The sequence below is a fragment of the Pezoporus wallicus genome, unplaced genomic scaffold (assembly GCF_028554395.1).
Source record: "Pezoporus wallicus isolate ANWC-B61680 ecotype Strahan unplaced genomic scaffold, APGP_CSIRO_Pwel_v1 scaffold_2584, whole genome shotgun sequence".
In the NCBI taxonomy this organism is placed as follows: domain Eukaryota; kingdom Metazoa; phylum Chordata; class Aves; order Psittaciformes; family Psittacidae; genus Pezoporus; species Pezoporus wallicus.
This window is the reverse complement of record NW_026642851.1, coordinates 543,089-557,851: the sequence shown is the minus strand read 5'-3', so window position 1 is coordinate 557,851 and position 14,763 is coordinate 543,089. Positions and strand designations below refer to the sequence as shown.

Below are 14,763 nucleotides of genomic sequence, written 5' to 3'. Positions count from 1 at the left end.
TGTAGGTCTCGTCAGCCTGTCTCAGCCCCTCTCTTTTCATGTCCTGACAAAAACAAGGTTAATTTCATCCCAACCGGATCAGCTTTCTGTCCTGTAAAACTCCTGGGCCCCCTCCTTCCTGCTTCAGACCTGACGCTGAAGAACTCTCCGAACTCTGGTCAAAGCACAGCTTTGAGCACCCTGACTGTTGAGCAGCTTTCGTCTCGGGTTTCTTTCTCATCTCTGTCAGATGACACCAGCACAATGGACTCCCCAGAGGTCCCGGTACAGCAGCCGTCCCCACAGCAGCAGCCGCTTTTGCAAGAAATTCAGACTGAAGAGCATTCCTCTCCTCAGAGCTACGTGTTAATCTAGACCAAGGTGGAGCAGGCCTCTGCCCTGAAACAAGGACTGAGGAGACAGTAGTTCCGATACATCTGCATGAATTGGCAACCTTTCAGAACAACACGGAATACTTAGCAGCATTCTCAAAAAAATATCTCAACGCTGTTCTTGGCAGGGACAGAATCCATATTCAGCATTTTTTGTGAGAAAGCAGTAATGCCTGCAGAATCCATATATCATTAAGCGTTTTAAGTGGAGACTATGCATTTCATAGTATGTTTGACCAGATTAGTACTGTGTCCTGTATTCTGTTTCAAATTCTACAGTATAAATAAGCTCTCTCTATATATATAAAAAGAAAAAAAAAAAAAGTTGCCTGTCTGAATAGAAGATGTCTTGCTGTGTTGTGTCCTATGGAAAATACTGTACTTCAGGATTATGTTTACAATTGATCCAGGTGTTTATGTTTCTAACTTCTGTAATACACACAATGCAAAAAAAAGAAAAAAAAAAAAGAAAAAAGTGGCCACAACAGTTGCACAGTGCCCACCCTATGGCCTAGCTTCAGGTACTTCTCTTGAAGTGTAAACTCAGGTAACTTGGAATGTATATCATATTGGGATATAAAATATTTTACAGCTACAAAGCTAAAGAGGGAACATCACTCTTTTGCCTTTCCTTATTTTATGCATTAATATTTCCTCATTACATTCCACTCTCTTGGAATAAGTGCATTCAGATCCAGGCGAACGATGACCCTGGACATGGGTGAACATGAGGAGAACCAGCAAATCTGTGATGTATATCACTTTGTCATGTGCTTACAAGTAAAACAACTGTTGCATTTACTGTCATTTCAATATATGTAAAAATGTGGCGTTTAAAGGTTTCAGGTGTTGCTCAGTTAATGACTGTTAAACTGTTGCAAATAAAGTGTTCAGTACTAGGCTGTACATGAGAAACATTCCACGTTGTGTGTGAGAGAATTTTGAAAGACAAGAATGTTTTTGTTCGAGGACAGACATTTTTTCAGGTTTCACAGAGGGGATGATGGGGATTTCCTCTCATGTTTTTGTTGGCAATTAAGGATGTGAAATGCTACTGTTACCGTCTAAAAGTCAAATTAATGTTTAGTTTCTCTTTTGGAAATGTTCATTCATTTGCTGGTTGGAAATAGGTTTTCAGATTTTGTCAAGCAGTGTTAGGTGAGCAGCATTTTAGTTATGTAGTCAGTAATTGTGTTTTGGGATTAAAGTCCAAAAGTAGCAAGTGGGTGTTCTAGGAAGGGTGGGGAAAGCAGTAGTTTTAAGTTCATGTTACTTAATCAAAGCTTCTCCCGTAACTTTCAGTTACTTAAGCTGTGTGTGTAAAAGTGTGTTTTTCCCCTTCCTTAAGTGTGAATAAAAGAAAAATCCTTGTGAAATACTCCTGGTTTTGCAGGCTGGACACCTTTTCAAAATAGGACACAGCCAGAACGGGTTAGTGGTGCTCTTCTGTTGTACTGCAACAAGGGGAGTGTTGCTTTCAGAGATAATTTCCTGTGATACAAAGAGGACCCCAAAGGCAAAATAAACTTCATGTTCTTGCTCCATTGCTTTCAGCTCAGTGGAACTACATTTATGCTGTCTGCTCCTAAGAGAATAAGGTTCACCTTTTCCAGGAATTGAAGAGATTAGTAGCCTGCAGCTACTTGAGCATTTAAACTTGCTCCATTATGTTTTCTTCCTCTTTTGATGATGAGATTGCAGGGGGGTGAGAGGGAGCTACCAGTAACTACTCACTGAATATGTGCTTTCTTTGGAGATAAAGCATTGTTTCCTTTTTATTACTGAGGTTTTGTTAATACTGTCTCACAAGGTGGGATTTGCAGCCTATAAAACAAGTCACTGTTTTTGACTCCCCTTTCAGAAATATAGAAGGAGAGAGAGGTCTGTCTCTAACCCTTTGCATGTGAAAAACCACCTTGAAACACAACAGCCATCTTTAACCCTACTAATCTCAGGCCTAGGTGAAAACACTATATATTTTATAGACTGAAGATAAAGGGGGGAAAATACTCATGATGTAAGTATCGATTCCTTTTAATACTTTTCTTTCTAGATTAACATTGCAGAATGATGACTTTTTTATGCTCTGGCTATGTCCAGATAAGAAATCATAGTCTCTGTTACTGGTGTTAGGTTACCAGAGGATACGATGAGTGGGTTTTAGATCAGTGATGAATTCTGTACAGTATTTGCAAAGCCATTACTCGTTCTCTTTATTTTTTCCATGAGAAACTAAATATTAATTAAATTGCACATTTGTTCTTAGCAGATTTGAAGGTTTTGAACCAAATGTGTTAAAGCTAATGTTTTGCCATGTAAATTTCCCAGCAGTTGTTTATCTCAATTGTATTCTACATCCAGCTGTAGAAATTTGTCAAATATTGTTTAAAGTTTTGTACATAGTTGTACTGTTATTTCTAGCCACTGTGCTGAACAGTATTCAAGTTATCACACAATATTGCTTTACACAAGGAAATGTGTGGCTTTTGTTTTGTATTTTTTTTCGGTATAGAAGTTCCTGTGTCTTATTTAAATAAAAATTATAGTTAAAAAAAACGTGGTGGGGGCGATGCACAAAAGCAGTGGTTCATTTATTTGGTTTGGAAACTGTATGAGACACCATAGAATGAGAGTAAAGTTTAATACTGTTCCAAATTTACATCTGGAATAATGTCAGCCATGTATCCTTATGACTAGCCTGCTGTGTCTTCTAGAACAAGCTAATCTCTTCTCTATGTATTTTTGCATAGCACTTCTACGAAGGGGAAAAAATATAAAAATAGCTGAATGCTTAAATATGCTTAAAATAGCGTATTTTATTTCTGCATATAATGAGGTTATTCGTTCTTCAGAGCATAGAGAAAACATCAGTTAAGCGTTATTGGAAGCTGTGTATCTGCTGCTGTGTTTGTGGTATGGCTAATTTCAAGTTATCTGTTGAAAATTGTGAAAGCCATTAGATGTTTCACTCTGTGAAACTAAACTAAAGCCCTAAAGGATGTGGTAGAAATCTACTGACAGTCTTGGTTTCGTGTTGTTTTGTATGAGTCAAATGATTGTCATGTGACTTGCAGAATAATTATTTCCAGATGGGAGGGAAGGGAGGGAGGAAGAAGAGTATTTAAATACATGTAAATCCTTCAAAGTCAGTGTTTACTGAAGAGCACCATGGCAATGATCATCAAGAATGGTTTAATGCTTAGTATCAGTAAGTGGAAATATAAGTTTTCGGCATCCCAAATATTACAAGGTTTCGATGTGACTATGTTAAAAACGTTAACTGAAAGCTAACTGAAATGCTGAAAGGCTGGAGCCTCACAGGGCATATCATCCTACCCAGCATGATGTCCTTCAGTCAGAAACAGCTTGATTTCAGCCATTTCATCATTGGGGCTTGCTAGGAAACGCTTTGTAACTGCCCTGTCCTCTAAACTGGATTTGGCTGCAGCAGTTTCGGGCTGTCCTTGTGTGGGAGGGTGTTTTCTTCTCAAGAATTGCTTTGACAAGAGCGCGTATCTGGCCTGAAAGGACGTGATGCAACTTGTACCACCGGTAACTTTTTCACCATCCCCATGATGAACCTAGGCCTCGCCTGCTTAGTTATGGTTGTGGTTAATGTGCTGCTTCCACATAAGCCACACTTTGAAGTTGTGTGCTTACTGCAGTTCACTACCTTATGCCTTCCTCAAAGCCAAGACAAGCAGTCTGAAAAGTGCTGGGAGTAGAGAGCTAATGAAATAATCTCTTGTGTCCCAGCTTTGTGACTAAAACATCATTCTCGACTTCACCAAAAGGGTCGTGAAGCATTAGAAGAGGCTGCCCAGGGAAGTGGCAGAGTCACCATGCCTGGAAGTATTTAAAAGATGTATTAATGTGGTGCTTAGGGACATGGTTTCAGGGTGGACTTGGCAGTGCTAGGTTAAGTTGGACTTGATAATCCTAAGGGTTTTTCCAATGTAAACTATTCTACGACTTGAATGTTACATTTGCTAGAGTTCTTGGTTCTGGAAGTGGACTCTTCAGATACTGGAAGAATTTGTAAGGTGAGCCCTTGGCTACATGTGCTGGAGGTAGGGGGCAACAGATAGTGATCCATTTCTGTTTAGAAGCAGAGTGCTGTCAGGGGAATGATTCACGGCTTCCTGACAAATCAGTTCTTGGGAAGGGCCAGATACTAGCCCAAGGGTAGAGTCTTGGTATCTTCACAGTATTTAAACATAAGCCTGGAAGCCTTGAGTAATACAGAATGAACACAAGAAACTGAATGGATTAGAGATGTTGGCTGGCATTGCAGTTGCAAGCAAAGACCCGAGGCTTAGCAAACTACTTGCCTTACTCCATGATGTAATGGATTGATACCTTCACCCATTATTTGAGGTAAAATTCAAGCAGCTCAAAGATAACAGATGACTAGTAGAAGTGTATGTAACAATTACTGCGGCAAAACAGCCTGGCTTGCTTTGCTAAATACAGCCATGCAAATACATTTTGAAGCTACAGAACTGGGAGGAAATAACCATAGTTCCTGTGATGTGTTTCCAGAACATAAATGCAAGGAAAAAGTGAGTGAAAGCTGGGAAAGTACAACTGTTGCTGGGATGTGCACGTACAGCCTTTCATGGTTGGCGCTTGGCTAAAGGAAGTTGTTTGATCAAAGATTGTCATGCTGTTAAAATACGTGTATTTTGTCTCTGTTTGTGTTAGTGTAACCAGTCCTGGAAAACTAGTTCAGGAAAAGGCTGGAGAAGGCTCAGAGAAGAGCTATAGGAATGATTGAGGTACTGGAAAAAAAAACACTCAGCAAGGTTCTGTAGGAGCTCAGCATGTTTAACTTGATGGCTCAGGAGGGCTTAATCCCAGTTAGCAAATACCTATGTATGAAGTACTTAGGAATGAGCTACTTAAATTTAACAGACACAGAATACTGAAGCAATAAAAAAAAAAAAAAAGCTGGATGCATTCACACTGGAAATGTGGATTTATTTTAGCACTAAGGGTAATTAGGTACTGGGCCAACTTGCACAGGTGGATGTTTTCAAGTACCGAGATGTTTAAAATGAGGTGATCTTTCAAAGGATGTGCTTGAAAATGGTGTTTTTATATGCCTATCTTGCTTATTTGGGGCTTTTCACATTTCAGTTGACTTTGAGGAGGCAGGGGTTTTAACTTCCATAAGCATTCTTGCCCCTCTAAAAAAGTAGCATGCTGCAGTATTTTTAACTAGGGAATTAACACTTTTTAAACAGTCTGGAAGAGTTATTTGAAGATAATCTCTGGCTTTTGAAAGTTTTTTGGTTTGTATCACACATGCAGTCTCCAGTAAAGCAGCGGTGGTTGAGCGGCTTTATAGTGGTTTTGATTTCTGTCACCTCCTCAATAGCACCATCATTTTGGAGAGATGGCAAGAAACTGGAGATTAGCAATGTGCTTTTGGGGTGCAAAAGGTCACAGAAATAATGTGTCACTCAAATGGGGCTGATGGATAGGAAAATACACTGATCCAGAAGGTAGAGCTTTTCCTCAGTAAAGACCACAGTGGAAGTCAATGAACATGCAAATTGAACTGCTAATTCAATTGACAAGAAAGAATAGCAATCAGATGAGCTGGATTAGGGAAATAACCCCTTTTTTAGGAAGAACTTGAAGTTTATCTCAGGTTGTAACAAGCTTGGTCTTAAACTGGCTGACTTGAGCTGGAGCATGGAAGCTCCTGCAGCAGAGTTGGGAGCCTGGGAGAAAAGAAAGGTATGTAATCTTCCCCCGGTCTTGTATGGGGATCTGAGCTTGTTAATGCAGAGCAATTAGGCTAATAATGGCATCTCTAGAAAATAAGTTTGTGAGGGGTGTTAGGGTTTTTTTGTGTATGTGCACAGTGAAGTGTGTGGTTAAACTTTGCAGTGATTTGTACAGTTGTTGGTTGAGAAACAGGGTTTGCTCAGGGCTATGTATGTTAAGTAATACCCGTGGCAACTGATTTCTTGTACCCTGGTTTTTGCTTTTACTCCTCCAAATAAGCTGTAAGTAAATAGCGCTATCTAAACCCAAACTGCTTGGCATATCTTCGTAACTAACTCTGGGTGTCTAACTGCTTCCTGCAGGAGGAGATGAGAACTGAGAGCTCTCGAGATTTTTGGGGAAGGAGGTTCTTTCTCCATGGAGGAGAAAGCTAAAAGGAGCTGGACTCCCTGTTAAGGTTTGGTGCTGCGTGAAGCAATTGCTCCTTTCAGATTTCTCTTTGGCTAAGACTTTCTAGTCCTGCCCTATCTCTGTGATGCAGAGGTTTCTCAGGGAGTAACAGCCTGCATTTCTATCAGACTGGTGGTATCTTTGGGCTTGTTACATAGTGAAGAAGGAACTCATCCATGTGAAAAATTAAAAACTAAAGGTGTTGACTTTGGAAACAAAACTTTGGTTTTAGGAAACAGGGAAAAAAAAAAAATACCCTTGACTCTGCTTTTGTGATTCCTTTAGATTCTAACTCACTGTATGTCCTGAGGATGCTGAAAAATATTCAGCATTTTGGTGTCAGTCACTGAAAAAATTTCAGGTGTAGCCTTACATCTCCCTGACTGTACAGAGAGATGTATTACAGGCTTTCACTGCCTGGTTTTATTTTGGATGGGGCATGTGTGTGTATTTTAAGGATTGCCTTCTCATTCAGGGGCTGTTGTTCATGAAACGACGTTGGGTACAGTGGTAGACATGCTTTCTCTTTCAGTGAAGAATGCAAAGGAGATAGTTCAGGCACTTTCTGAAATCAGTGCTTAAGAACCTGCTTTCCTCTAGGGAGGACTTTCTGTCCTTTTTTGACTCTTTTCTGGAGGGGAATGCTGAACCCTTGGGGACAAGGTGGGGGGATGACAGTAGTGGTAGTAGGCCTTTCTATCAAAGAGAAAGCAAAGGTAGCCTAGGCCCTACCTGAACCAGATTTGGAGGATAACCCTGTATGTGCATATTTGTATGTACAGGATGTGCTTTGGGTTAGGAAGATAGTGGATGCCCTAATACCGCATTAGCCTGGGTAAGTGTCATTCAGTCTCCAAATGAGGCCATCTAGCAATGGCCATCTATCTCTTTGCTGGCATCCTAATTGAAAAGCTGTTGGATGCAGCACTGTAGCACGATGTGCTTTTGTATCCAGTGAGAGAAAATATAGCTCCTCACAGTGCTGTTGTCTTGGCATTATTTGCCTATTTTGTCATCTTCAAGGTCTGTCTTGACCACATCACCTTGCAACATTCGTTTGCAAAACCTGGACCACCCCTTTGGCACTTGACCGGGCAGCCCTCAGCACTGTCTCCTTAATGTCCTGGATACAAGTCCTCAGCAAGCTGTGAACCTCCCTGGATGTCAGGTCAGATTGGCAGCAGAGAGCTGCCCACTGCAGTCAGCTGCTGGGCCTGGGCTTGGCAGTTGCAGGGGCTTCGTGGACATGGCTCCCAGGGCAGCAGCCCTGTTCTGTAGATGCAGACCTGCAGGTGGAGCAGGAGCTGTCCTTCTGGTGCCGGAACATCACCATCTCCCTGCCTTCACCATCATGGGAGTCTCCATTTCCCATCCTGGTACGTACAGGCTCTGCCTGCCCCTCCTGCCCCTGGGAGTCTCTTTCTACCATCTCTGGTAACCAGGAGAGGTTTCCTGCTTGCTGCAAACCAAGAGGATTTGCTGCAAACCTGGCCTCCTGCAGCCTTCAGGACTTGAGGCAGGCAGCATCACAGTGGTGTTTTGGTCTCCAGCAGTAAGCTGGGGACAGGAACCATCATGAGCCCATCAGTAATGGTAAGACTGGCCCCAAGGTACTTGACACTATCGTGGCTCAGGCGTTTGTGCTGTGTTTTAGTTTTACTGTGTTTTATTTCATATACCCTGGTGCAGAAAATAAGCACCTTGATAGAGGAGATTTTATCAATGCTGACGGTATGTATATTGGATTAAGTTTTCCCTGCAGAAAGGCACTTGCTTCGCTTTGGCAGTCTTCCCTGTGGAAAGCAACTTGTTTTGTTTTGGCAGTGCTACACAGCAGGACAACTTATTTTGGGGCCACAGAAGCATTTTCTTGTATCTTAAAACACACTCTTTATTTCCACTTGGATAACAACCATCAAAAACACAACATTATGTACCCCAAACTCAATTAAGCCCTCCATTAAATACTTCATGTGTTTATGGGGAACAGAGAGGGAACCCAAACCACTTACAGCGAAGCTGTACTGTTCATTGAAAACCACCCCAGGACAGACCGTTCAATCTGCTCCTGAAAATATCAAGTAGGAAAATGACCCATTATGGATTTTTAGTGTCTGCTGATTGCTGTTAGTGCTTGGTAACAGGATGGGCTGTTAAAATGGGTGGAAGTAAGAGCGGAGGCCTTGAAGTAGTGTCAGTGCAGCCTTTCTTCCCTATTACCTGCTTGCTACTTAGTCTTGTTTCCCTTTATGTTTTGTAAGCCATTCCCATGGCTTAAACTGCGAGTGGTGAGATGGAGCTGCTCTCCTGGAGGTCTCTCCAGCCTTTGAAGCACAGCAATAATAACTAATGAACGTGGCAAAAGCTGGGAAAGCCAAGAGCTCTCTGGCCTCCAAGGAGACCCTGATTGCTTCCCTTAAAGCAGAAAGTAAAAGCTGTGAAGTGCTCGGTGTGGGAAGGGGAGGGAGGGTTTGGGACTGATAAAAGGAAGATTTTGTTCAATTAAGGGTTTCCTAATTATTTCCCTGCATAAAGAGCAGTAACAGCTGTGTGTATTGTGCAGGTAAGCTTGGCTGTGGTTTGGTATCCAGTGGAGGTGGCCGCAGGCCCTGCCCAAGGGCTCTGACATTGCCGTAGCCACTGCTGGCATCTCCCCCTAACCCAGGCTGCCTGTGTGACCTCTGCTCCCTCTAATACTGTTTTCTTTCCTTTTTTTTTAGCCAAGTTTTCAGCCAGATCAGTGCCATTACAGGCGACTCTTTCAGCTGGAAAGGCCCTGCTAGGACACTGTGGAGCTGTGGCCCACATTGAGATGGGTTTGGGATGCTCAAGGACCCGAGCCCTGGGCAGACTTCTGTGTCTTAACAGCACAAGCTGGCATTTGGGGGGAAAAGCCTTGGGCTGCTCGTGTGCCTCTGGCTCCCGTGTAGCCTCTGGCTCCTGTGCAGCCTTTGCTGCTGTCGCCAGTTCCAGGGCCAACCTTGCAGAAAGGTCAGACCAGCCCAAGACCAGCTGAACTGCAGATCAGAAAAACCCTTCCAGGGCTTGTCTCATTCTTCAGATCTCTCTTGTCTTCTAAAAATCAAATCGAGCTATTGCCCTGCCACGGTGAGGGTCATGCTCTGTTGTCAGACTCTGGTGTTACGAAGCTCTGGTACTCAAGTTCAAGGCAGAGATGACCATGGAAGACCACACAGACTGACTGATCAGTCCAGAAAAACAGGCAGCTGTGACAGCAAAGTGATTACTTCAACGGCCCATGATTTGAATTTCTGCATCTTGCGTGTAAAGGGTTCATTCCGAGGATTGCACATGGGATAATAGCAGGAGTTTGGTTTTTTCCCTTTGTCGGATCCTGCTCCTGTTACATTCAGCGTGCTGTTTCCTGCAGCCAGCTGTTACCCACCCACCTAGATGCAGACAGAGTGGATGACTTCATTGTGCAGCACTTCTAAAGGGTTTTTTTCCTCTCTGCAGCCTGTTGATGAAGCAAGCATATGGCTTCCAGCACCTGTCCTGGGGCCTTTCTTACTGCTGTGGAAGTCCAAAGTAAAAGATACACCCTACAGTAGGTTTCTGGGCTGGGTCAAAGACTTTTGTTTGAAAGGAAGACTGGCTGTAACTTCTTTAGCAGCTGAGGTAGGTCTGTAGTCACTTCTTATCTACTTTTTTTTCTCCTCCTATTTTGGTATTCATTACCCCATAAAGATTCCAACAGCAACCAGTGTAAATAGCTGGCAGGTAGAATGAGCCAGACCTTCACCTCCAAGCTACAGCACGCTTCTCTCTTTTTAATTTAAATATTGTAACTTTTTGAAAGCACCCAGAACTTCATACCCTTCCACTGTGGCTTAATTACAGTGTTGGACACACCAAGCTTTTGCTATGGTAGAGCAGTTAAAAGTTGATGCACTTGACAGGAGTTGTATGCTGCTGCACAGCAAATGGCAGTCTCCTTGCTTTGTCATAGCAAGAATGGTTTGGGTTGGGACTTTTTGGGTTGAAAGGGACCTTTAAAGGTCTTCTAGTCCAGCCCTCCTGCCATGGACACCTTCCACCAGACCAGGTTGCTCAAAGTCCTATCCAGCCCAGCCTTGAACACTGCCAGGGATGGGGCAGCCACAGCTTCTCTGGGCAACCTGTGCCAGTGCCTCACCACCCTCACAGGGAAGAATTTCTTAGTAGCTAATCTAAACCTGCCTTTTTTTCAGTTCAAAACTGTTGCCCCTTATCCTCAGGTCCTGGTAAAAAGTCTCTTTCAGTCTTTCTTACAGGCCTCCTTTATATCTTGAAAACCACAATAAGGTCTTCCCAGAGCCTTCTCTTCTCCAGGCAAAGCAAGCCCAGTTCTCTCAGCCTGTCTCCACAGCAGAGGTGCTCCAGACCTCAGAGTATCTTCCTGCCCTAATCTGGACTCGCTCCAGCATGTTTAACATGGTGGGCCCCTGTACAGGCAAATACCTTGTATTACTTAAAGGGAAGATTATACTGGTTTCTAATTAGTCAATGAGGAGAAAAGTCAATTTTATGCTTAGGAGAGCACTGTTAATGAACACCTGGGTAATGGTCTGATTGACTGTAACGTCAGTCGGCCTTGGAGCTGGAGGCTGGATGGGCTCCCAAGGCCAAATTTGCTGAACCTGCAGGGCCTGTTTGCCCATAGAACCCTCATTTACTGTCATGGGAGTGAGTATGTGTGTGTGTGTGTGTGTGTGTGTGTGTGTGTGTGTGTGTGTGTGTGGACATGGTGCTCACTTCCTGTGCATCATGGCAGCTGGTGTCTGTGCACTGAGCACATGCAGAGCAATGCCAGCAGCCCCAGCAGCGGGAAGCAGCTTGTTTGTACCTGGTTTGCCAGCATAGCACTAGACTGTCTTAGCATTTCTGCTTCTCCAATGAGGCAGACTCTCTGCTGCTTGGCTACTGTCAAGCTTGGTTGTTGCTCTGCTTCCTGCCTTCTCATATGATGGCTTGTTTAAAAATACGCCATTTACAAGGAGCAGAAACTAAAAGTAGGCTAAAAAGAGGGGGCTATACAGCAAATGCTAGATGAGATAGTGTGCCCGGGTTGCAGTGAGGACTCAACTTTTGGTTACTTACATACCTATAAACAACCCTTATAAATACTCTGGGTCCCTATCTGACTGTGGCTTATTATGGCCCAAGTCCAAAGCCTGCAACTAACCCTCATGGAGGAGGTGAGTCAGGAGGGCTGGGCCAAACTGCACTGCCCAGCTCTTCCGTACTGGCCTGCTCTGTGCCCCCTGATAGGGAGAAAAAAGCAGCTTGTGCTGGACCACACTGGTGAAAGCAGTAACTGTAGGAAGGGAGCCAGCAGAAGTGATGAGGGGCTGCATCTTTACCATGTCAGTGTCTTGCAGCTAGTCTGAAAAATCTTTGGGAACTGCACTCAGAGAAGATAAGTCCTTCCAGCTCTTCTTCCTTTGCCCTGGGGCTACTACACCCCACATACTCTTAGCAGCAAGCATGGACAGTATAACCACCATTCGTTCCTTCCTCAGTTGTGCTCATCCAGTATCTCATGACACTGTGGTGGGATGTGATGGCAAATGGAAGAGACAGAGGCCCTGGGAAAGCTTATCACGATGCCCAACACCCAAGAGCTGTGTCTTCATGTTTAATCTCTGGCTCTACTGAGCATTTCCGGGCTTTGATCCTGGAGCTGTCAGGGCTTGTAGGCCTGCTGCTATTCCCACTTGGAGCAAACCTGCTTCCTGTGCTCCTTCTCCACTCTCAGCTGCCTTGTTGCTTAGGCAGTCCTGTTTTTTCTATCATGTGGAGCCCCTAACATTTGAAGGGCACCCATTTAAAAAAGGGTGTTGGGGGAGGCAGGTGGTCCCGCTTCGATGTACAACAATGTCGTGCCCATGGATATGGAACCAGCAGAAGGGAACAAGGTAAGTCGTATTATAGTATGTTGGAAGTTAATTTTAATTGCTTAACAAAGCCAGAAAAGTTACTTGAAAAAGTTACTTGTTAGTTTTCTCTCTGAGCTGTTCTGTTCCCAAAGCGCATGCTCCAGTTCCCCTGGAGCAGCTGTTCTTAGATTTGTGGAAACCTTGACTCACCAAAATCAATTACATCAACTTTAATAAACTTCCTGATAAAGACAGTTAATCAATTACCTCTGTTTTCATTTGCCATAGGGGCTCAGCAGCTGTTTTTATTTTAAAACAAACCACTACTAGCCCAGAATAAGCCATGGGAATGAAGCATATTAAATCAAGATGAACATTATGGGGGTAAGAACAATCAATCTGTAACTTCACCAAGATGATGAACTACCCTGTTGTCCCCCCTACTACATCACAGAAAATTTCTCCCAGCAGCACTGGGGTATGTAGTGACACTGCATCCCAGACTGCTGAGAAGCACGTGCCCTACACCTCATTGGAAGCAGGGAAGTATTGCTTGTAACTCCGTAATTAAGATTTTTGCCTGGAAAAAAAGCCTATTTGCAGGATGCTAGCTTTCTTGCTCTAGTTTGCAGCTAAATAAATGTTCATGATAATAATGCATTGTACGTAGGGATTTCAATTGCTTTTCTTTAAGCAAAATTAATCATATTTCAAATACCTTTGGCTCCTTTTTTTATTTGAAAGTTTGAAAAAATTGCATAGGGCAGAGACTGAGAATTCAAAGCTAAAGTTACTTTCAAAAATTACATACTACAAGGAACCTTAATATAAACTTATTAGTACTGATGGTTGGGGGGAGGAGGGAGAAGAAAACAATATTTTTCTTGTGTAAAAGGGACAATCATTCAGATGTTTTTCTACCTAAAATCATGATGAGGATTCAGAGCATCTTTAGCTGAACTTGTGCAATGCCCTTAATTGTTCCACTCAAGACAGGAGCTTTTTTGATTTTTAATTTAAATCTGGAAAGTCTAAAATCTGTGACCTAAAAACCAAACCCAAACATTTTTTAATGTCTTAAAAAAGAGTTAATTAGCTGTTTGGAAGGCAGTACAGCCTCATCTTTGTTTTTAGCCTAACTGCTTCAGGTACTAAAAATGCTAGAGTAGATTGTCCACAAGTGTTTTAGCAACTATCAAGGCAAATGTAATCCAGAGTGAATTTAGCAACCACAGACTTGCTTAAAGTTGCAAGAATCTGTTTTATGATTTCAGTGGTAACCCAGTTGGACTGAAAAACAGTCTGTCTATCCCTTGAGCTGCTAATATTTCTGGCATTGCAGATAATTACAGTTTGAGATGAAGAGAACTTTGGGCAAAATCCCGTATTATGAGTGCAAACTAGCACTCATAAGCATAAGTGCACCCCAGCATAAACCTCAGGTATTTCCCAGTTAATCCACTTTGTAGATGTCTTATTTACTGCCAGAGGCTGAAGCACAAAGTCAGGAGTTCAGGCTACCCCCACAATGCTCAAGAAGGTTCTGCATCTCACAAAAGACAGCTTATTGTGCAAGGGGCTGCCAGTAGCAAACACCAGGAAATGCTGTGGAAGGAATCAAGTTTTATCTGTAGAAACAGTCAGACATCTACATCAGCTTCTATGCCTTTGTTACCAGCCTCAGTGCTGGTAACATGGGTGGGTCAGGTACTGCACAGAGAGACAACTGTTGTATGTGAAAACATTCTGCTAAACATCTGAAGAATTTCTCTGGCAAAAATTGAAGTACCTTGATACTTCCAGGCCTACAGTTTTGAACAGAGGTGTTTCAAACATGCTGAAGGTTCAGCCAGATGAATGAACTCTGGTCAGTCCAACCCCCATAGTCACAGTATGTAGTGTTTTAGCTAGGAGCTGTCAAGTGCACATTAATGCTGCTTAGTGTGGCCGTCAGTGATGTGCGCTGCATTTGAGAAGAAGCAGGTCAATTCAGTTAACTTCTATGTTTACATAACTATTTTCAGGTTTCCAGTGCAGGTATTTAGTTATCTAATAGACCACGAGTCTACCTGAGTGTACAGTTAACTGGTAGCGAAAAGCTTCCCCAACACAAAAGGAAAATAAACTGAATTTAAAAAGCACCAAACATAATAAATTGCAAAAGTACAGCACACACAACTTGTGCTCTTAAATGACTACTGCCACATCCTTTTTCCCTTCCTTTTCTGTAAAATGAGAATGGGGAGGCAAAGGGACACCAAATGTGTTCAGATTTTCTTACTGTCCTACTGGATTACTATTCTGAAACAGGGCAAGTTATTAGGTAC

General features: G+C 42.8%; 1 protein-coding gene across 5 annotated transcripts in view; it reads left to right on the top strand.

Annotated features, from left to right (window-relative positions):
• GLCCI1 (glucocorticoid induced 1) overlaps positions 1-2,927 on the top strand; it is a 56,358-nt gene extending 53,431 nt beyond the window's left edge. For 3 of the 5 annotated variants that reach the window (XM_057432526.1, XM_057432524.1, XM_057432523.1), the window contains one exon: positions 6-2,927. In XM_057432526.1, coding sequence (XP_057288509.1) covers positions 6-354 — 349 coding nt within the window. In that variant the 3' untranslated portion in view covers positions 355-2,927. The remainder of the gene's footprint in view (positions 1-5) is intronic. The other 2 variants (XM_057432528.1, XM_057432527.1) reach the window with 1 other exon arrangement.
• The last annotated feature ends 11,836 nt before the right edge of the window (positions 2,928-14,763 follow it).